We start from the raw sequence: 23,758 nt of genomic DNA, 5'->3' as shown, positions 1-23,758 counted from the left end.
CGAATTTCCCTAGACTCTTCTCGTGCTCCCAGTTTAGACCTCAAAGCTTGCTCCTACACCTTGACTGAGTGAGGAATGACCTATCTATGCCTTATGAGCAAGTTGGAACGAGATGAGATGTGGAAATTGAGCCTAAAACATGAATTTCACTCCTGACCCTTCCAAAGGGTCCAAAGCGAAATTCCTCTTTAGGTCATGTCCTTCCAAGGATACCTAGGTGAAATTGTTAAGATGCACTTTTAATCCAACGTTTTGAGCTAGGCACCTCCTTTAGGTGATTTGTTAGCATGTCCTAAGGTGAGAGCAATGGGAATGAGGGTGAAGTATTGAATGTTTGACTGATATTGAGCCTAAAACATCAATTTCACTCCTGACCCTTCCAAAGGATCCAGAGCGAATTTCCTTAGATCTCCCTTCTTTGCATCAAGATTAGGTTCCAAAGCTTTAATTGAGGTTGATTGAACTTAGAGGCACCCTTAGGCATGCATTTGAGTAGGTCATGATCACTAAATGTGAGGGATTTGAGCATAATTGTCAAATTTTGCTCCTAACCCTTCCAAAGGGTCCAAAGCGAAATTCCCCAAATGACCTAGTTCCTCACTAGAAGCATTGAATGGTGGTCATGCATGGCAAAGAAAGGATTCAAAATTCAAGTTTAAGATAAAGCCAAGTGAAAAGGGATGTGAATTAAGCCTAAAATGCAAAATTCGCTCCTGACCCTCTCAAAGGGTCCAAAGCAAATTCCTTCTAAGCTCCTGACCCTTCCAAAGGGTCCAGAGTGAAATCCTTAGAAAGACTTATTTCCTCACCAAAAGCATTGAGTGGACATCACTTTGAGAGCAAATTGGCTTGAGTATGATAAGGTAGGGATGGAAAAGACAAGTCCAAGGTAAATTGAATGAGAATTGAGCCTAAAAATGCCAATTTCGCTCCTGACCCTTCCAGAGGGTCCAGAGTGAAATTCCTAGAAAGACTCTATTTTGCCTAATGCACTAAAAGAACCTTGTTTTAAGCTAAATTGATGGCGAATTGACTTGATCGTGATAGGAGGAGGTTTGATAAGTTAAGTTCAAGGCAAAGTGATGATGAATGGAAGATGAATAGTGTCAAAAGACAAATTTCGCTCCTGACCCTCCCAAAGGGTCCAGAGCGAAATTCCTAGGAGGTCTAATGTTTTGCCTAGGCCCTTGAGCGAAGCTTATTCCTAAGCAATTTTGGAGGCGAATGATTTGATCTTGGTAAGGTAAGGTTGAAAATGAAGTCTATGTGAGGTAAATTGAGCAACTTTGTCAATTTTCGCTCCTGACCCTTCCAAAGGGTCCAGAGCGAATTTCTTCAAGATACCTTGTACCTTGCTCAAACCTTTGAACCAGCCCATTCCTAGGCATTTTTGAAGGCAAGTGACTTGATCTTGATAAGATAAGGGTGAGAGGTGAAGTTCTATAAAGGAAGATTAAGTAAAATGTAAATTTCGCTCCTGACCCGTCCAAAGGGTCCAAAGCGAATTTTTTCTTGAGGCTTGTACCTTGCCCAAGGTCCAAAGCGAAATCCTTCTTTTAGGCCTTTTTGGGGGTCACATAAGTGAGGGATTGAAAGGTGAAAATCAATGCAAATTGAAGTGAGAGGAAGGAAGAATTCAACCTGAAGGAAGAAATTCGCTCCTGACCCTTCCAAAGGGTCCAGAGCGAATTTCATTATAGGGCCTGTCCTTGGAGAGGGTCCAGAGTGAAAATTTCATTATAGGACCTGTCCCTGGAGAGGGTCCAGAGCAAATTTCATTATCGAGCTCGTCCTTCCAAAGGGTCTAAAGCGAAATTGATCCTAATGCCTTCTTGATGATGATTTAAGGTAAGAAATGCTATGTTAGAATGAATATATCATGTATTCTTAATCATCTTTTGTTTGTTATGCAGGTCAATCAAATCAAGTTGGAGGGTGATCAAGCCAGGACAAGGGAGACCTCTTCAAGTTTCATCATCATCAGGGACATTTAGATGCATGGGAAAGTACCCAGGGGGTTGCTAAAATCAAAGGACTTCAAGTATTAGAACTATCCTCAAAGAGATCACAAGATATCAGAAGAAACAACATTTCAAGGCAAGATGAGCTACTCGAGAAGGTGACTTGACCATGACTTCCTATCACCATTATGCAAAATCAAGAGGAGGCTTCATCAAACACAAGAGAGTCAAGGGGAGGTACATCATTCATCAGGTACATCAAGGATGAAGGAGGATCAACCAAAGTCAATGCAAGGGTACGTCGAAGAAGCAGATAGTTTCAGAAGAGTTAATCAAAGTTAAGCTTCTCATCGAATATCAAGAGATACAAAGTTTCGTGACCAAGCACAAACGCAAGACAAGGTGGCATCCCAGTCACTGTTCCTCCAGTCAGATAGGTCCACATTAGCATGTCCAGATTCATTGTACCTGACTCACCAGTGATGACACAAACTTCGAGGCACCTACCTCGATTTCCTATTGGTTCACAAGAATTGAATGCAATTTTCTCATTAGTTAAGGGAGGTTTGTTGTAACAAACCCTAATTAGGGTTCCATCTTGTAATCCTAGCCATTGATTGTGAATTAATCAGAGCCATTGAAATGTAAAGAGCTCTCTATATAAAGCTTTGGCTCTTCATTTGTAAAGGTTAATAGTTGGTTATAGAGGTTAGAATAGCTAATAGTCAGTAAAATAGAATAGCAATTAGAATAGAATAGGAGGAAAAGGCAAGAAATTGTTGCCTAAATTGTCAATGAACTCCATTTTCATTGAAGTTATGGTGAAGTGTGTTGTTTCTTTACAATATGCATGGTTTCTTGTTGAATCTTCGTTTTAGATGGTAAACAATTAGATTGAATGAAAGAAGTTACTGAATGCACTCGCGTGGAATCCGCCTAGTCCAAACCACTAGCCTCTTGTTGATTGTAAGGGCACCCTGTGTGGTCAACTGGCATTGAATGAGTTTAATCTCGAATTGTTATGCGTCTATTGTCCATGCATTAACTTGAATGGTGATCAGTGTTTGATGATGTAACGATTTGAATATATTAGAAGCATCCCTTAGAAGATCGCACTGAGCTGGTGTTGAATTGTTCAGTTTGATGGTGAGACCTAGCCCAGTAGGACTCCACCTAGTCGTTCATCTACCTTCTTACATTCTAGGTCCTAGAATAGATTCTCTAAACCCTATGCTTTTGATATTTCCTTATTCTCCCTAGTGGGTTGATAGGACTTGAGTTCCAGCAAATCAAGCATTCAGGTATACAAACATAAGTCCCCTTGTGAATCCAGCAAAATCACATCACACCAACAGAGCTTATCCACACATAGAGACCCTACATATAAGAACCTTGGAGTTATTTCGATTGATCCTTAGGCAAATCTTCAGCATTTGAATAACTTTGTTCAAGAGAGGATAAGATACTTGTGGTATTTTATTTTGTGTTCGCATGTGCATGAAAAACACATCAACAGTTCCGGGGTTGAGGACTTAGGAACTTGGGAACCTGGGGGTTCTGGAGTTTCGGGGTTCTGGAGTTCCGGGGTTGAGGACTGAGGAACTTGGGAACCTGGGGTTCCAAAGTTCCGGCAAGACAACACTTCACACTTCATGATTCCATTGTTTCCTCTTTGATCAAATTGGGGCAGCGCTGGTCCATGGAACATATTTGTGATCGGTTCTCATTGATGGACCAAGGGTGTCATAAAATGACAACAATTTCTACTAACAAGAATCTTTCACCTTTGTTTTTCATCAGCCACAATCTGGCATAGTCGGTACTTCTCGTTTAGATTATAAATATAAATTTTCATGAAAAGACAATCACGTAAAAGAGTGAAATATATATTTGATTCCATCCTTGTGTTTCCAAAGATAATCAATAACACAGATATTAATTACTATTGATTCTGAAATGAGAGAAAAGGCATTAATGATGGCTGATTCATTGGTGTAGTGTGTAGCTACTTGGTATTGAACCCTAAAGAATGAACAACTTTTCCCAAAAATTAAAATCCTATATATTTAAGAAGTGTAAAAAAACCAGCATGATAAAGAAGAAGAAATTGAATGTCGATGACAATTTTACTTAAATAAGTAAATGATACTTGCAAAACTCTATATCACAGAATACTTCAGAAACTACACGAAAAATGTAACAAGCAGAAACTCTAACATTAGCCATTTTTCAAAAAAAAAAATTAACCATCATCTAATGAAAGCTTATAGAAGTAAATCTAAAAAATTTATGTCTCTAGTAAGGCTAGTAGCTTTCCAGTTTTCAAGAAAATAATTTCCAAGCTTTCATTACCAATGACAATTGCAGTTAATAATCTGGCCTATCCATATGACTATCCACTTCATTTCAATTAGGAGATAGGAAATCAACCTGAAGATGTTTCCCACCAGAAAATATACATTTCAAGTTACTTAAGAGTTTAGAGTTAAGACAACCTTAATAGGAGAAAAGAGCATTAGTTTCGTACCTATTTGTTGTGAAATGAGATTTTCTGGATCTTCATTGAAGCATGCATCACAAAAAGTGCTAAGTTATTAACTGTGAAAGAAAAAAAACTTAAAATAAAGTAAATTTTCACATAGTATTTGATATGAAATTAGAAATTAACCTTATATTTGAGAACAAAAAGATCCACCTTAAACCTTTTGAATAAAGATATTTTTTTTCAATAATGATATTGTTTGTAAGGAAAGAGAATGTCATAGAGCTCAAACCAAATCATAACCCAATACAACTATAAAGATGGTAAATTAAGTATGATAATGGTCCATGAAACAGCCTACCTATTCTGATTATCTAAATACACCCAAAAGGATCAAAATGAAGTCAGATATCTATAACTTCTTAGCGGAGTTTATTTTTCTCATGCAAAAATTACTTCACCTTAAAAACATGGCCTACATCATCATCTTGAGTGAATGCAAGATTACGTTACAAAATCCTAATATATTTAGTTCATTAACTTCAGCCATTACATATAATCAAATCCTTAAAATAATTGGGTTAAAGTCTAAAGATAAAAAAATAACTTATTCTGAAAGGGGGTATGCCTAAAAGAAGTAAATACCTTCTCTCAATAAAATATTGTCTTGCTGGAATAAATACAAATCCAATTAGGATGGCCAACTTTCAAAGCTTCATCAACCATAAGGACTACTACATGTTATCTTGTAGATAGCTAAATACCCAGAAAGACAATCAATTTTCTTATGTGATTGTCAGCAACATTGTTTTGTATTATTAAGAAGTTCCTTAAAGCACAACCTAAGAGGTCACACCCCACAATATAAACTTCCTTTACACTTAACTGCTAGGTGAGGAGTAGCTATTCTACCAAAGCCCAAGGTACTTGTACAAAACTCATTCCTTTTATTCGCATGGCATTCAGGTGGAGAAGATCTTGACAAGAATAGAACCCTCACATGAGTCTTATGAAACTTCAGTGAACAATAAAAGACAACTTTGATGACATTCCACATGATAAAAAAAAACTGAATTAGCATCTTCTACCTGTTGACGTGTTTTTTATGACTACGTCGAACACAGAATAAAGTTGCCTAACAGTCACTTCACTCTCTCTTGATCAAAGTGCGATTGCATGCTAAGATTGCAAGGAGTTCAAACAATCGACTCCAAGGTTCCTTTATGCTACGGACGTGACTCAATTGGCTAATGTGATTGCTGGTAATCCAAGGGGCCTTAAGTTTGCATCATTCTTTCACTTCTTTGTTGTGGCTGGAACTCCATCATCAGTTATGGCAATTCTGCGATGCTTCTACTTCGAACGGACTAAAATGAACTGAAAGTAAAAGGGAAAGGGTTTAGAAGGATCTAAATCTACTCTCAAGGGCAATGATATCAATGAATAGTGCTTTGGTGGACAAATTCCAAATAAACCAAGCTCTGCTTCGCCAAGATCAACTACAACTCCGCAAGAACCAGTGCAATCTTCTGGGGATTCTAGAGGATTTTCAAATCGAGAAAGTACATTTGAATACCCAAAAATGGCGCAATCCAAACGACCATCTACAATTGAACTTAGCACAAATTTAGGGGGTTCGAGCTAACTTTACACTACAACTTACAATTAGCAAGATGCAAAAAGTATGAACCATGGAAATTCATCAAACACCTTACATTCTCCATTGAAATCAAAGCACTATACTACTTCTACTCTAAGTGAGGAAGGTGAAACCATGCAAGCTTTGAAAAAATAATTCAAGTGGACACCATCAAAGAACAATGTTTCACTGTTATTATCTCAAAACTTATCGCAACAATTTCATACAAGGCTCCCTCCTTTACAAATGAGGGGGGTTACCCCTTTATATAGGCTTCAAGCCCTGGCTACATGCAAAACCCTAATTAGGGTTTTCCCTAAAAGATTCTCCACTCAAGATGCAACAAGGTGGGAATCTCCAATTAATAACCCATCATGCCCATATACAATTAATTCAAAGTAACCAAAATAGCATCCATTGCGCATTAAATGCACCACCTTCAAATTCGCCCAACATGCGTTGAATATTCATCCATGCAAAAATCACCCCATTATGTCATAAATGCTCCATCATTTCCACATACGGCGGCTGCATACAAAAGGAATCTGCCATAAATTCAACATGCAATGATCGGGATGCCTCTACTGCCACGTGTTCAATAGATCCTCGCCATGCAAGCGGACCCCACCGTCGTATATCAGCTCCTGCATATCTGGAATTGTTAGAGAGGGAAAATTCGATTCAGGAAGAATTTTCTTGAAGTCTCCTCAACTTTCCTTGCTTGAAGAAGGTTTTCCATCAATTTTCACCATCTCCTATTTTTTAGGAAAATTTCCAAATTAGGGTTCCACGGTCCAAGAGAGAGAAAATTCTCCTACAAATCCAAATCTGTAAAAAGTTTTGAAATTTGGATGTGATTTGATGCCCGAGAATGGATTTTTTTTAAAAACTTTTCCTGGGGGAAATTTCTTGTTCGGTTCATCTCTGATTCCTTCCTTGCCAAGAAATTGTTTTTCCACCTTTAATTCATCCCGGCATGGAATTCATGTTGTGAAGGAAATTCTCCTTTGGAAAGAAATTTGTTCCTTACCCTGAGGAAGGAAATTCTTCATGCCTTAGCCAGTTTTCATGATTTCCAATAACTATGTCTTGAAGGAATAAATTTCAAACACTTAGTCAATTTTTCACCTTTCCTGGAATTTTGTCCTAAAGGAAGGAATTTCCGACACTTAGCCAAATTTTCACCTTTCCTGAAATTTCTTCTTCTTGGGCGCAATTCTTCCCTGAGGAAGGAATTTTTGTGGTCTTTGAATTCATCATGTTTGCAGGGAGCTTTTTGACCAATTTGCCACATTTCCTTTTTTTTAGGAATTTTCCTAAAATTTAGGACCCGAGTCCCAAAGATAGAGAATTATCTCACGAGTCCAAATCTGCAAAACTTTCCGGATTCTAATAAGATTTGGTGTCTAAAAATAGATTTTCCAAAGTTTTCATTGAGGAGATTTCCCGCTTTTGTTCATTCCTCCTTGACCCTTGGATTTTCATGCGTTAGACAATTTTTTCAGTTTTCCAACTTAGGCGTGGAATTCACTCTTCATGGTGAAATTCATCATTTCCAAGCCTTAGAAAAATTTTCAACTTCTTGACTTGGCATAGAATTAGACTTTGATGGAGGATATTTATTCTTTCCTGCTCTCCATGGATACCTTTGCTATAATCACTATGCAATGGATTTCTTCATTTTTTATGAATTCCTTGAGGACCTCATTTCAACGCCTTATTCATGCCTTGGGCGCTAATCTCCTTTAGGCGTGGAATTCACAACTTTTTTGTGAATCCTTGGGACCTTTTTAGCGCCCAAGTCCACAGTTGGGCAGAATTTCACCACTGTGGAGGATTCATGAATTTCCAAACATTTCCTGACCTGCCTCATCTAGCGCCCAATCATTTCCTTGGGCGGAATTGTTCATGCATGGAGGATTTTGATGCTTTTCACAAGTTCCAGGCTCTTCGTCAGGATATATATATATATGAAATATAACATTCAAGTATAAGTGGCAAGTTATATTTCATATATATTGTCAGGATGTTTGAGAGTGGTTTCAGGTCCATAGGAATCATAATGCAAATTCTGGATTTTGGAAGATCTTTCAAGTTTTTAGACTTAGTCAAATTTCAGGCCATTTTCGGATCAGGATGACATTGGTGGATTGATGTGAATTTCTGGACTTGGATGATTTTGCATGCTTTCCTCTTCCGGAAAAGGAGTTCCTAACTTAACCATTTTTTGATCCAACTTGTCTGCCTTCTGACTCTTCCAGATTTAGAAATGGTCTTCAGGAACGTTCAGTCTTCAGCATCTTCAGAGATATTCAGCTTTCAGTGTTTTCCTGTGAAGATCCTGCCAAAAATAGATTTTCCCAAATAGTAAGTGTTTCAAAATGTCAAGGTTTGGGCAAAATAGGTTAGAAAAGCACTTACTAAAAATAGAAACTTACTAAAAATAGAACTTACTAAAAATAGTAAGTTTGATTTTTGGCAAAATTAGACCATTCCGAGACTCAGTAAAATCCCTAAAAAATAGGAACTTTCTAAAAATAGAAAGTTGCTCCATTTTGGTTCAAATTTTACTGGGAGGTTCCTTGAAGGGTCCTAATTCCAGACGTATGTTTAGTTTCTTCAAAACCCTAACAGAAACCCCTCAAATCTAGGACAAAAGGCATAAACCCCAAAAAAGACAAAACAGGCCCTAGACTTCACCAAACTCGCTCAAACGAAAAGCAGATTTAATCAATATGACCCCCAAACACTTGCAAAGCGGAGAAACTGACAAGACTGCTGCAAAAAGACCCCCAAAACAAAGCCAAAAGACCGGAAGGGCCTAAAAAGTAGGGGGTCTCCATTTGCAATGGGGCGATGTGTGAAAACGTCACAACACTACCAAAGTTAAATTTCAACAAATATTGATTTTGTTATGAAAAGTGCATTGATACTTGTTACCAAAAAATATGTCAAAGCAATAAAGTTCCCAATTCTATTCAAGGTGAACTAACAAGGTGGCTAACTTTCTATGTTAGTGAATGATGAGGACTCATTCCATGGGGACATGTAAGATTATTAAGAAGATATTCATTATATCAGGATGGAATCAGATGATCAAGAGTCAAATAGGACTGAAAGAAGAGATGAATTTGGTATGAGTAGAATTGAACAACTTGAACTTGGTATTGCTTAATTGTGCTTTGGGATAGAACTAAAGCTTCTGTTACAATTTTCCCCCAGATAGAATAGCATTATCTAGAGATATTATGGGATAAAAGATGGATTCTAGGATAGATTTATAGCCATATGAAGAAGAGATAGATGTAGACAAGTTGTAGTTGTGGGTGCAATAGCTTGAGACATAGTTCTCAACCCAGTTTTATAGGTGTTGGTATGGCATTGTATTGTGGGGAGATTTCAATGAAATTTGACAATAGTGCAACTGGACTCCAATTAAATACTAAGAAAATTTGAAACAAGTTATTTAGAGGAAATCCTATTTGTCTTGCAACCAAATAGAATAGATGATGTACTAAGTGATTTATTTCCTTTACATAAGGTAACTTGTAGAAGAATGCACATCATATTTAAGATCAAGAGTACATAGCAATAGATCTAAAGTGGACTGGAAAACTTTAGAAACTTAATTAGAAATAATTTGCATTGGTTGGAATACAAATCTTTGCATAACATTTTACAAAAACATGGAAGGCTGAAATAAGACTAGATAGAAATGTAAAATGTTAAAGAAAAAGTTGGCACCATAAAGAGGACAAGCAATGTGCCTATGACAAAATTGGCAAGGCAAGAAGATTCCAAAGCTAAACTTGCATATTTTATGCTAAATATTATTCCTTAACCACTTGTTCATCCTTGGGTTGCTTCATTTTTTAGTTAGAATCAGTTACTATTATCAGAAAAACAATTTCATTTACAAGAAGGCCATTTCAATTTGATCCTCTTCTCCTTGAAAATATTTTGTGGAGAAAGAAATGCATTTTCTGCTACTTTTAAGAACTAGAAATCTATTTCAAAATTTCACAAGGTTTTAATTCACACTTTTCAATGTGACACAATATGAAACATTAGAGCCACACTTTGAATTAGAAGTGGAAGCTCTTTGTAAATAAAAAACTAACCTAATATGCACAATATGTACTTGCTATTTAAAATCTTTACAATGTTTTCTAGGGTGTTTCATGCTCATTCTGAATAAAACTAAAGTGTATCTTTTTATATCCACCTTCACACACACTTCAATGCTAGGCAAAAAGATTCCTTATGATATTTTATTGTAAACAGATCCTACAACTACAAACTATTTTTGTTTAGCTAAAACCAGAGATTGAACAATGTAAGTAGACAAAATTAAATAGGTTAAAAAAACATAAGGGCATAATACTTTGACAAATCAGAGTAAGGGATTAGTACAAAGCCACAATCTTCAACTTTGAGCTAAGTTACCAAGTATGCCAAGAACCGGTCCTGTATCTGTCCCGAGAATGTCTAGGTGTGGCTTCACTCGTGGATATGCCCAAGAACGCAACTTCAAGATAGATATCTCTAACAAAACAAGGACAATAAGCAATTCTCTAATATCATCAAAGATTTTGTAGTCTTCGATAAAGAAAAAAAGAAGAGATGCGGGTTGACTACTTGATGAAAGCATCTCTTCTTTTTTGCTTTATCCAAGATTACAAAATGTTTGATGATATCAAAGCATTGCTTACTTTCCTTGTTTTGTTAGAGATATCTATCTTGAAGTTGCTTTTCTTGTTTAACTAAGAAGTATCTTTTTTTTCATATTTTATGGAAATATTTATTCTAAACAAAAAGTTTTCAACTACTAGTAGATTATTTGCAAAACCAATAATCACTAGGGATTTGTTGTGACCATTTCACACATCGCCCCATCAAAATGGGGACCCCCTCTCTTTTTTGGTCTTGCTTTCTCTTAGCTTAGTTTTTTCTCTACTTGCTAGGTGTTTTGAGTGAGTTAGTGGTCGCCTGGGCTGGGTAGGTTAGGGTTTCCTTCACAGAACTCACCTAGGGTTTCTTTCAAAGCCAAATTTGACCTGAGCTTGGGAAAGTCATGTGTTGTCTGCCTTAAACCCTGGTGTAATCTTAGAAGGATCTTGCCTTTCAGGAGATGGAAAATGTATAGATTGTGCAAAGAGGTTGAAAGGTTTGAGTCAGGATGGGTCAAAGTTGTAGGTTTTTAGGTCAGAGTCTTGTCTTTTGTCGAATCAAAGTCAATTCAATGGAGCCAGTAAGCAAATAATAGACTTGAATGGCAAAGAGAAGACTCAAGAGGATGAATCTAAGGCATGATGGGTGGAAAAGGTCAGAAACTCGAGCTAATCATGAACTTCGCTCCTGACCCTTCCAAAGGGTCCAGAGCGAATTCCTCTATAAAACACTCCACCTTGTCCCAAGCTAGCAACTAGCTCATTCCCAGGCATTAGTGAAGGCAAAACACTCATTTGGATGAGGAAATGTGGGAAATGATGTCAAAATTTGAGCACAAGGGGGAATTTCACTCCTGACCCTTCCAAAGCGAAATTCATATAAATTTCTTCACAAGATCTTGAAGTGAATGCCAATTTGAATTGGATGATGATAGGGGGAGGCCTGAGAAGTTATATCCAAGCCAAGGAAGGGTGAAAAAAGGTGAGAAAATCAACCCAAAATAGGAATTTCGCTCCTGACCCTTCCAAAGGGTCCAGAGCGAAATTCACATAACCTTTATTTTCTTCCTTGTTATGGCCAAGTTTTGGATTTCAAAGGCATGGTTTGAGAGGATTTGATGTGTTCTAGCCTTTGAAAGGAGGTTTGAGGCGATGAAATGGTCAAAATCAACCCAAAATGTGAATTTCGCTCCTAACCCTTCCAAAGGGTCTAGAGCGAAATCCTCAATTTGACCCCCTATTTTGCCTAAGACGTTGAAAAGACCTTGTTTTGAGCTAAGTGGATGGCAAATGGACTTGATTGTGGTGAGGAGAGGTGAGTTTGATCAAATTTGAAGGTAAATTGAATGGAAGAAGTGAGAAATCAACCTAGAATGGAAATTTCGCTCCTGACCCTTCCAAAGGGTCCAAAGCAAAATTCCCCATAAGTACTATTTTCTTCCTTGGACTAAAAGCCTTGTTCCTTGGACATAGTGGGGGTAAATTGACATGTTCTTGCCTTAGGAAGTGAATGAAAGCATTGAAAAGTGAGGAATTTGTCCAAGATTGGGAATTTCGCTCCTGACCCTTCCAAAGGGTCCAGAGGGAAATTCTCCATAAACCTCATTTTCTTCCTTGTTTAGACCAATATCTTAGTTCCTTGGGCATATTTAAAAGAAGATTGACATGTTTTTTCCTTAGGAAGTGAATGAAGGCAAAAGAAATGAAGGATTTTGTCCAAAACATGAATTTCGCTCCTAACCCTTCCAAAGGGTCCAGAGCGAAATTCTTGAAAACACCTATTTTTCCCTTTGATAAGGTCAAATCCTTAGTTTCTATGGCATGGTTGAAGGTGGATTGGTTTATATTGACTTTGCAATGGAGATTGGAGTTCAAGAGATGAAGAGTCAAGCCTAGAATGTGAATTTCGCTCCTAACCCTTCCAAAGGGTCCAGAGCGAAATTCCCAAAATCTCCTTTTTCTCTCAATTTTGCGTCAAGCCAAGTGTGGATCAGGGTGAATTGAGCTTGGAGATAACCCTAGGCATGCCTTTGAGTGGCTTATGAACACCAAAAATGAAGATTTTGAGCTAGAACATGGATTTCGCTCCTAACCCTTCCAAAGGGTCCAAAGAGAAATCCTAAATAGGTCTTGTCTCTGGCCATGGTTTTGAGCGAATTTCTCCTTTCAGACCTTCCTAAGGATAGAAAAAGTGTTTTCTTCATGAGAGAGGAATCCAAAGGTGAAAATCATGACAAAGCAAGGTAAGAAGAAAGTAGAGTTCAACCTAAAGGAAGAAAATCACTCCTAACCCTTCCAAAGGGTACAGAGCGAATTTCTTCATGAGGCACTATTCCTTGCCCCAGATTACAAGCTAGTGCATTCCCAATCAATTTTAAGGCCCAAATACTTGTTATTAATAACCTAAGGGATGAAGAATGAAGCTAAGTGAGGAAAAGCAAGCAAATTATGAATTTCACTCCTGACCCTTCCAAAGGGTCCAAAGCGAAATTCTCAAAATCACCTAATTTGCTCATGATACAAGCTTAAAATATGAATTCCTAGGCCTTGGAAGAGAAAAGACTAGTGCATGCTTGTCTTGGGAAGCAATTTGGAGTAAAGAAATGATGGAATTTGGACAAAATCATAAAAATTGCTCCTAACCCTTCCAAAGTGTCCAAGGCGAAGTCCTTTGAACTCCCTATTTTTTTACCTTGTTTGAAGGCAAGTTGCAAGTTCATAATGGCAAGAACATTGAAAGGTTAAGGATCAAGATGGTGAAATAATGGAAAGATGGAGTGAATCAAGTAAAATGGCAAACATTAAATCTTGAAGAAACTTCAACATCTCTTAGAGTTGCCTATGTCTCTTCAAAAGATTCACAAGCAAGTCACATTCAAAACACATTATTCCTATCTTAAATTGCTAATCAAACCTCATCATTTTGGATAAATAATGCAAATCCGCCTTGATTAAACAATTGTCAAATGGGCTAAATTGACCTTTAAGCATTAAATTTAAAGAATTTACTCTTTGCCGCCCAAGAATATTTCTTTTTTAGCTTTATTGCTAGGTCGGCCACCTTAGAGATGGATTTTTTAAATTGTATTTATTTATTTAAGAGGTCGGCCTCTTGGGAAAAGGATGAAAGCGCCCTATATAGGAAAGTAAATTTTGCAAGCATTAATCATTCATTCATACTTTCTTCCTAAGCGAATTTGAGGAGCAGAACTGGAGGAGCGAATTGCAGCAGGTGTAGACGAATTTCTGATCTAGGAAGGCTGGTCAAGGTCTGAATCTGCAAAGGCAAACCTGAGGTGCAGACCTGAAGCTTTTAACCCCTTTGGATATCACTTGGAAGGAAGGCGAATCCAGCAACAATCTCCCTTTTTTTCCATCTTTTCAGGTTGATAATTAGAAATCAAAGACAAGGTATGTACAATCTGATTTTTGAAGATGTATTGAAGATCTGATTCAAATTTCTATATCAATCTTCCTAAGGTTAGGTCTTCAATAATCTAGTTTGATTTGTAGGTGATGTCAATTTGAAAATTCATAATTTTAAAGGCTTATCATTCTATTTTCAAATTAAGGTTCAATTGTTTCTTTAAAAGATCTTAAATCACCTATCTAGGGTACTATACCTAAACCTGACTTAAGCCTTTTTGTAGGTAGCAAATGGCGGCCCCCAAGGCAAGTGGATCCGCAACACGGCAAGCTCTCATTAAAGAAGATCAAAAGAGTGACGACTTGGAGACAAGGATCGTATCCAAATGGAGCAGTATTGGAGACACCAACATAGGGAACTTCAATGTGAGGAAGTTTCGAGAAGCACCCTACATCGGCAAGCCATCACCCATAGCCAAGAAGATAATTGAGAGTGGCATCATCAAAGCCGCAGGCTTCCCTCCCGTAGTCAAATGTCATGAGCTAATGATCGAATGTGCCAGGCACTATGATTCACATTCAAGGACAATCGTAGCCAAGGATGGAACTATCCTCGCCTATCTTTCAGAAGAAGCTATAAGTGAAGCTTTTCATCTTCCGGAATCAAGAGATATGATCTACAAGAGCTTAGAAGGGGCTAAGTCTATCTACGAAGATGATCCTGATACCTGTTTGAACTTCATCAATAAGAATTGGTTACTCAAGAGTAGGCCTCGCTTGAATAAGATACCTAATACGCCTCACAAAATTGATTTACAAGAGGAATTCAAAGACTTGATAACTATGCTCAACCGGATTATAGGTGCCTCTCAAGCCTTCTTTTTTGACAAGTGGATGTTCTTCTTTATACAGGTGATCATTCAAGAAAAGGGAATGTTCAATTGGGCCAAAATTATTAGCAACAACCTAGATGTCCAGTTGAGGAGGATAGTCCCTACTAAGTCATTCCACATGAGTTCATATGTTATATATTCTTTAGCCAGATATTTTGAATATGTAGGATTACCACACAGAGGAGTTGTCGAGAGAGGACCCGGAGAAATAAGAGTATGTGATTCTTGTGCTCAATTGCATTATCCACCTAAGAATTACTACAAGCTAGTCAACGATACTTTCACAATGCATATCATCAGGACATTACAAGGAGGGATTCACCATCGACTATCTCCAGAAGCACAAGAGCTCATGAATAAACATGGTGCATGGTTCATTCAATTTCCAAGATTCACCTACATTAGGGTCCATGGATGTCCTTCACCTCCTTATATGTTGCCAAGATATCTTATGGATAGAATAATATTACTTGAGGTGACTAGACAGTTGGCAGCTTGTGCTAAAGCATCAAGACACAAGCATGGGAATGGTATCCCCGTGCCTATTTCACTAGGAAATTCAATTGAAGTGTGTCCTAATTCTCAAGCAGCCGAAGATGCAGAAAAGGAACTATCTCTGTATTTATTCACATCCTTTGCCTCGAGAGAGAATTTTGATCCTAATGGTCATATGGAAGAAGCAGTTGGGAAGAAATACAGGCATGTGTCTCAAGTAGAGGACTTCTGGATGAATGTTCAGGATGATGTGGAGGTAAAAAGGAAGATGGCACTCTAGATTACCTTTGGATCTTATCAAGAAATGTAAAGTTTATAGAGTAGCTGACCAAGCACATGATAGTGGTAGATATCTCCAATCCTCCTACGAGAAGGAAGACAAGGAAGTGAAGATAGATTGAGATGAACAAGAAGTCGCAAACTTAAGAACATTGATGAACCCAGTTTTGAGTTGTACTCGCAGATGGGTAGATGTCCAACATCAAAAATTGAAGGAACAGAATATAGCCATGACATTCAGCCTAGAAGCAAGAACAGAAGAAGGAGAAGCGAGTGTAAGTGAGAACACTTCTCATTCCAAGGGGTCAAAGAGAAAGGAGGGACCTAAAAAGAGAGAACCATCCAAGAAGAAACAAAAGGTGAATCTTGATCATCCATCGAGTACTTCTTCTAGACATGAAAAGGAGATAGGTCAAGGAGAAGATCAAGGAGAGAAGGTGTATAAAGTAGATGAGTCTATGGAATCCACAGTGTAGAATGATAAGCAAGGCAAAGGACGAACACCTCAATACTCATCAAGTTAGTCTCTTCCTCTCCAAGTTGGTGTTAATGAGCAACAAGAAGAAAAGAATGATGATGAAGCGGCATCTCCTTTCAGAGCCGAAGGGCATTTGCCTGAGGAAATACAAGAGAGAAGAAATCTTCCATTCCAGATTGGTTAAAAGAAAGACTTACGAGGGTAGTTGTGGTTGAAGATGAAGAGAAAAAATTTGATTTGGAAAGTCTTCTAGGAAACTCTCAAGAAGAGATCGAAAGGAAGAAAGCTACAAAGATGTCAAAGGTAATTAGAGATGATGCAGGATCCAGGAAGATACAGGTAGCTACACCAACAGTGGACAAGTATGAGGATGAGATAATGGCAGAAGAATATGATTTAGAGATATTTGATCTTGGTCCACTTACCTCCGAGTAGGCCATGGAAGAAGCGACTGATTCAGTGAGAGCAGTTAATGATAAACTAAAGGAAGAAATGGAAAAGAATAAGAGGTTGGAAAAGGAGGTTAACGCTTGGAGGAATTATTTTAGCCACCTTAATCAGCCATTAAGGCGACAGGATCCAGCAGTCTCACCCTTGCAGGCACTCCCTCCTGAGTCAATAAATGAGGCAGAAAAGATGAACTTAGCCCAGCTCATGAGTACATGGATTGATGAATCCTACAAGGTAGCCATGGAATTTGTAGCAAGACTGATGAAGACAGTCCACAGAGCTATCCATGTCCTTGAGATCATTCATAACCTAGCAGTGACTGTGGATGCCTTCACTCATACTAGAGATATTGTCATCCCTGTATTACAGGTGGTAAGAAGGACATCAAGACAGGTTTTAGCACGAGAGAAGATAATTGGTGGAGGAACCCATAATCTTCTACAATGGTCAACTTTGCTCCAAATGAAGGAAGTTCTATTCGAGGACATCAATAGTAGATGCAGCCGAGTGGAGAATACTATCCACCCTATTCAGGATAAGGTGTTTGATGTATTATGTACAATCCTTGACAGAAGGATAGAGATCGAAACAAATGTGGATGTCCAAGAATTGGAAGATAGGATCAAGGTTATTTTTTGCAAAGAGGAGAACATGATCACAGAAAAGCACCAAGATCAGATGTATGCTACTATGTTCCTGATCGAGAGAACAAAAGAAATAGAGCACGGGTGGGAGACGACCCTTCTTGCAGCCTTTGATCAGGTCCTTCACTTGGAAGAGCGGATGAAGAACCTGCATGAAATTCCCATTGCAGAGATTGAAGGGATTATGTCCAAATTCATTGAATATGCCAGAAAAGAACATAGAAAAGGGAACAAATTCTAGATGAAAAGTTGTTATGAAATGATGTGGCAATTCAATTCCTATTGGGCTATGTTTCCTCGTTATTTGTGCCAATTTCTATTGGCTATGGAGTGATAATACTTATCTAAATAGGGTCATTTTTGTAACAAATCCTAATTAGGGTTTAAGTGTCATAATCTCAGCCCTTGATCTTCTTTAGATCCAGGTCGTTCATTGTATTTGAGAGTGCTATATAAGCCCTCAATTCATTTTAAAGAGTTAGAGAAAAGAGAGAAAGTGAACAATTGTTGTTATATTTTGCTATGAGATCAATGAAATATTGAAGTTATGGTATTTTATTGCAATCTTTGTGGCTTTTTACATGGTTGTTTATCTTCTTGAATCACTCTTAGTGGAGATAGTACTCAGATTTTACAGTTAGATTGAGTGACAAATGTTGTGTTTGATCTTTTAGTAAAACTCATAGTCCAAACCACTAGCCCCTTATTGATTGTAAGCGTGCCTTGTGTGGTCAACTGGAGATATTGAAATAAGTTAAGAGTTCAATCATTATTTAGGATATTGGTATGTATCTTATTGATAGTATCTATCTCTATTAATGATTCAAAAATCATTGAATTCCCTTAGAAGATCGCACCAATTCCAGTAGAGTTGTTGTTCTTTGGCAATACTGAGATTGGTAGAGTTTCACCAAGATCACTCTCCATTTAGTCATTCTTAGGCCTAGTTTAATATAGCCCTCTCGAATCCCCTATCTTTTGCCTTTTTTGAAACATCAGTTAGTATTAGGAAAATCCAGTTTCCTCATTGAAAAGTAATTGCAAGAACAAACTTTCTTAGAAAGTACGTAAGGCCCCTTGATGAAACAGCAAACACAACGACCACTGGTGCTTATCCACAAGTAGAGAGCCTACATATCAGAACCTTGGATCTGCTCTGATTGATCCTTCTGCGAAATCTTCAGCATCACGAGAAGCTTTATTCAAGAGAGGATAAGGTACCTTTAGGTATTTTATTATGTGTTTGGTCATGTACAAAAGACACATCAATAGGATTGGATGCCCATCTTAAAGGAAGATGTTTGACACATTGCTGAATTGAGAGAGGAGGAAATTTGAGAGCTTTCTGAGGAAGTTAGGGATACTATGAGCTATTACAACAACAAATATGCACAATTTAATAGAGGTAAGCTACTACTTTAAGTTGCCATAAGTCTACCTAGATGGTATATAGAAATATGGGTGCAAGAAGATTGCTAATCCCAGACGTTTGGGAAGCAAAAGGTTCTCCTAGCCTCCACCCATGTGGCTCAAGTTGTATAATATAGTGAAATAGTCTTCTATAAAAAAGCCTTTAATGGAAATTGTGAATTGTGATTTCTTAAACTTTGTTTTTGTGAAGTCTTTTTTGGTTCTTTATGAGTTTCACACAAAATCATGAAGACTCTATTAGGCATCTAAGTCAGACCCTCCAATGTTTAGACTTAGCATAACCTAAGTTACCGATTCAGGTACGGGTACGGAATCATGGAATCAGCAAAAAAGAATTCCTTGGGTACGGGTACGTCCGTACATATATATATGTTCAAACATCAAAATTATAATATATAAACTGTATCAGTGTAGAACTATAAGAGTGATACTCATAAATCCATAATTGCCAATAAATAGAATATTTTGATAGCTCATTCATAATTTGCAAAAATGAAATACTCAAGTCTCAAAATGTCATTACACAATGCAAATTCAAATTATAATCGATTTCAATATTCAATTTCTTCAGCAAAAGCATCAAGGTCAATCACAATCAATTGGATTGCCATTACTACTAGTTGTGCCAAGTGTAGAAGCTGGTTCAATTTCATTTTTGAAACATTTGACAAAATTCCAAATCATTAACAGCATAAGGAAAGTGATTTCACATATGCATAACGTAAACCACTTCAAATTCGGCATCTAGCTTGGTTTCAACTACTCATGCCTTAGTTTTTTAGATTCCAAGCACAAAAGGTCATCAAACACCTTCAACGGATGCCTTGGAGATCACTCCTAAAGGGGAGCAATGGAGGGAAGTCACTCCAAATTTGTGATCTCAATCCTTCCCTTTGCCAAAATTTTGATGCATTAACCTATCTCCTTGATTGAAATGATGTTAAAGGCGTTAGCCTTGTTCATTGCCCTCAAATATGCTCAAAAAGTTCAAGTCACCCCAAGATGATGGCAATGGAAGAGGATTTTGCTCCTGAGAGGGAGCAAAGGAAGTAGATTTCGCTCCTGATTGAGAGCAATGGAAAAGACCCCTATACTTAGCCAAATTCAAGGTTGTTGACTAAGGATTGCATTTATTGCTCAAACTAAGACATCACATGATGATCCAATGGGATTTTAGGTGTCATAAGAGGCCTGGAGAGGAATTTAGCTCCTAAGAAGGAGCAAAGGAAGCAAAATTCACTCAAAGGAAGAGGGTTTCGCTCCTAAGAAGGAGCAATGGAAATTTTCATACACTTAGTCAAATTTTGCTCCTGCAACCTCTCAATGAAGTATGATTATATTACCCAGATGACAAAGAAAACACCTGCATAGTTAACTAGACTTGATCTAAGAGACTCCTCTATCAAACTCCTATTTATGCCAAGCTAATGAGCAAGGTCAGCAATTTAGGAAGTTTGCTCCTCCAAAGGAGCAATGGAAGTTCGCTCCTAGGAGGAAGCAATGGAAGTTCATCAATGTTAACCTCATCCTCCTCATGCTACCTACCTCTTGATAAAGTGCAATCACTCCACTTTGATGGTCAAGGAAGAAGTTCGCTCTTAAACCAAGGCAAAGGAAGTTCGCTCCAAAACTTAGGCAATGGAAATCGCTCCTGCCAGAGGGCAATGGAAATCACTCCTGCAAGAGGACAATGGAAATTTTCCCATACATATACAAATTTTACCCTATGCAACCTACCTCTCAACAGAGTGAAATTAACCCTCTTGACTTGACTCCTCATCTTACATCGCTTCTTTTCACATCTCACGAGAAGGGCAAAGGAAGTCACTAATAATGCCTTAGTTATTCATTTCATTCCTAGCCCTGCAAGCAAAAGATGAGTTATCCATTCCAAAAGCCTGGATAACCTGTACTCCAACCTTAAGGAGACAAACTTGACTTGATTAACTTCTGACCTCTTGACCAAATATACTTCTTCAATGCAAAGGTTAATGGTGAAGGACTCTACCACTATCCTAGAAAGCAAAAAAAAGTGGGGGTCCCCATTTGCAATGGGGCGATGTGTGAAAATGTCTGAACAGAACCCACAGAGAACCCAAGCCGTACCCAAGGCCATACCCGAACAATACTCGAACCCAAATCATACCCGTACCAGGACCCAGGCTAAAACAAAAGAACCCGGTATCTGAGAGCGTAACTACTTTTTATTGTTCTACTTAGGTTATATTTCCCTCTACTTTTTTAGGAATGCACTAGCCACTCCCATTGTGTACATTTTAGTTTTAATTATGTACTTTTCTTGAGTCCTACTGACCATTCTCAGCTACTCTTAGTGATCAGCCACTAATCTAGCACTTAATTGATTTCACTATTGTTGCCAGAAGGCATAAACAAGCACCACATTTTCCTTCGAGCTTTGGTTCCACCTCTCATTGTGTTCCCTATTCTTAGAGTTCTCATTGCTCAATATCCTTCATTTGTAATCATCTTGGAATAGGCCCAAACTGTTACCACACATCAGCACATGTGTATTGCACCATGTTACCAAACTGAAACTCAACTTAGACTCAAAGGGCTAACTTTGAACCCAGACTCAAACTTGGCACCCGAACTTGAAAAATGGGAACATCCATTTAATATAGAGATTTCTTAACGGTTGAAGCTTTTCTATGCACTCTTTTCTAAATCAACTTTAAAGACAAAAAAAATAATCAACTACAAGCTACTTTGATCAAATACTCAAGTATACATCGAGCAAATAAGTCCAAAAGTGGATTTGAGTTGAAGAAGACAAGATATTTAAATATTTCAAGATTCTATAGAGTTTTTGGTGTACAAAATACTCAGATTATTATATCCACATCAAAAAAAAAATTAAAAAAACATGGAATTATGAACTATGGTAAAGAGGAGCTTATATCGCTTGGCCCAACATCACTAGGCCTAGATCACTAGCTCTAGAATGAATCATGTGCTCATGTCTTAGATAGGTCCTCAATACTATTGTAGCCATAGTAGCATTACTAGGAATAGGAATTGACTCAACAAACCAAAGTATAATTGTAATTAAACTATTTGGGGTTTAATTGAGAAATTAAAAAAAATATTGAAAAAATCATACAAATTAGTAAACAAAACTATTTTTTTTAATTTCAAGACAAATCAAGCAAAACAATGTTTCTTTTCCAAAGTGCAGCCCAATATAGGATAGGATCTAGAGGTGGAGCCCTTACCTCCAAGCACAAATTAAGGCCTTAAGACCATATGTATCTTCATGGCACATGCTATTTTTCATAATTTTATCACCCTAAACCAAAGCTCCAAAACCTTCAAAAAAATGTCAAGGTCAAAGAGCACTATTTAGACCCAAACTAAACAAGATCGAAATAGATATTTACTAACAAATGAGTGCACTAAAGTGTGCTCTAATGAACCAATGTTTGGTATATTTGGGAAAATCTAAATATGCTCTAGTAAAATTTGAATATGTTTACTTCTAAAAAAAATCTTCTCTATTTTTAGTTTTATTGATTTGCCAAGTTTCACCCATAGGACTTGCAAAGACTCACCAATGAGTCTATAGGCCTTGTTTGGCCTGCCTCGTCATGGGACTTGGCAAGTTTCCCTGTACTCAACAAGTTGACATTGCATTGTGCATAAACAACTTTGGATATCATGTCAAATGCAATTAAAGTTGAGTGCATGCCATAAACAAGGTGTTTCTGCAATACCCATTCAGTCTCTAGCCTCCTCTCACCAAGATTTTTGCATTCCATCCAAATGCACCTAAACCAACCTTCATCACCAAACCCAACCTCAATCATGCCCTACTGACCCTATACATTAGAGTGCTCATCAATGACCGAATCCATCCATTGGAACCCTTGTATTGCTAATAAAATGGAACTCTTAGCTCAAAGATTACACACGGATTCCAAGTCTTTCTCAACACTAAACTCAGCAAGCCAAACTCATGACCCAAACTGCTCACCAAGATGATTGAGTCATCACAAAAAATTAGCAAGCTATCAGCAGTTCAACAGATTCAAGTGGCAATCACATTGGCAGAATACAAGGCAAAAGGATTTTGTACTTTCCTATCAGAGCTTGGTTATCATCTCCAAACCCTTCCGCTGATATCATCTAGAACTCGAAGAATATTCTAGCAAGAATTTGGTTATTTTTCTCATGCCACTGAGAATTGCAATGAAGAAATGATCACAAGCAAACTCCTCCCTACGACACCATTCATCCCAATGAATGGTCCCTGTTGTGTACTAACCTTTATTATACAATAAATCCTATAGTTATAGTATTCTTAAATATATTTATGAAAGCTACTTTCAATGTGGTGTCTCCTGGGATCTTTTCTGTTTAAATTTGTAAGTTGATTCTCTCTTATGTAGACAAACCTCTGTTCTTGCAGATTTAACACACGTTTCTATATCTTGTAATCCTGGAATTCATATTTCGAATTGTAACCTAGAACAAACAGAATAGAACAGAGGATTATTACTCATTGACTGATTGAAAATAATGCAGATGACATCTGTAGTTGCAAGTATGTACTCTAATCCAGCTGATGACGAATCAAAAATTCAAAATAGAACAACAAAAAAACACAGCATAATGAATCATGCAAACACTACATTGATTCTCTGCTCTATAATCTATACAATCCAATGGATAAAAACTCATGCAATATACAGGGCAGATTGCAGAGCTCTTTTCAATCATTTATTTTCAAAGCATTTCTAACACAAACAGAAAGACCACTCCAAATCCCCAAAATCCAAAAAAAAAATCTCTACTAGCAACTCACACCTACCATAAAACCAAAAACAAAAACTAAATAAAGAAAAGCACTTAAAGACCACCATGTAGCCACCAGAGACAATTACAAACAAAATCACAAAATATCAAATTATAAAGGAAGAAACAATTGGTGGGGCCTATGCCACAAAAGAGTG

General features: G+C 37.5%; 1 protein-coding gene across 2 annotated transcripts in view; it reads right to left on the bottom strand.

Annotated features, from left to right (window-relative positions):
* LOC131043021 (lysM domain receptor-like kinase 3) overlaps positions 1 to 23,758 on the bottom strand; it is an 89,535-nt gene that overhangs the window by 62,459 nt on the left and 3,318 nt on the right. For both annotated transcript variants that reach the window (XM_057976377.2, XM_057976376.2), the window contains exon 3: positions 4,489 to 4,518. In XM_057976377.2, the coding sequence (XP_057832360.2) occupies positions 4,489 to 4,518 (30 nt within the window). The remainder of the gene's footprint in view (positions 1 to 4,488; positions 4,519 to 23,758) is intronic.

The sequence above is a fragment of the Cryptomeria japonica genome, chromosome 6, assembly GCF_030272615.1.
Source record: "Cryptomeria japonica chromosome 6, Sugi_1.0, whole genome shotgun sequence".
NCBI lineage: Eukaryota > Viridiplantae > Streptophyta > Pinopsida > Cupressales > Cupressaceae > Cryptomeria > Cryptomeria japonica.
Note: the sequence above shows the minus strand (reverse complement) of the source record. Positions and strands in the feature narration are given on the sequence as shown.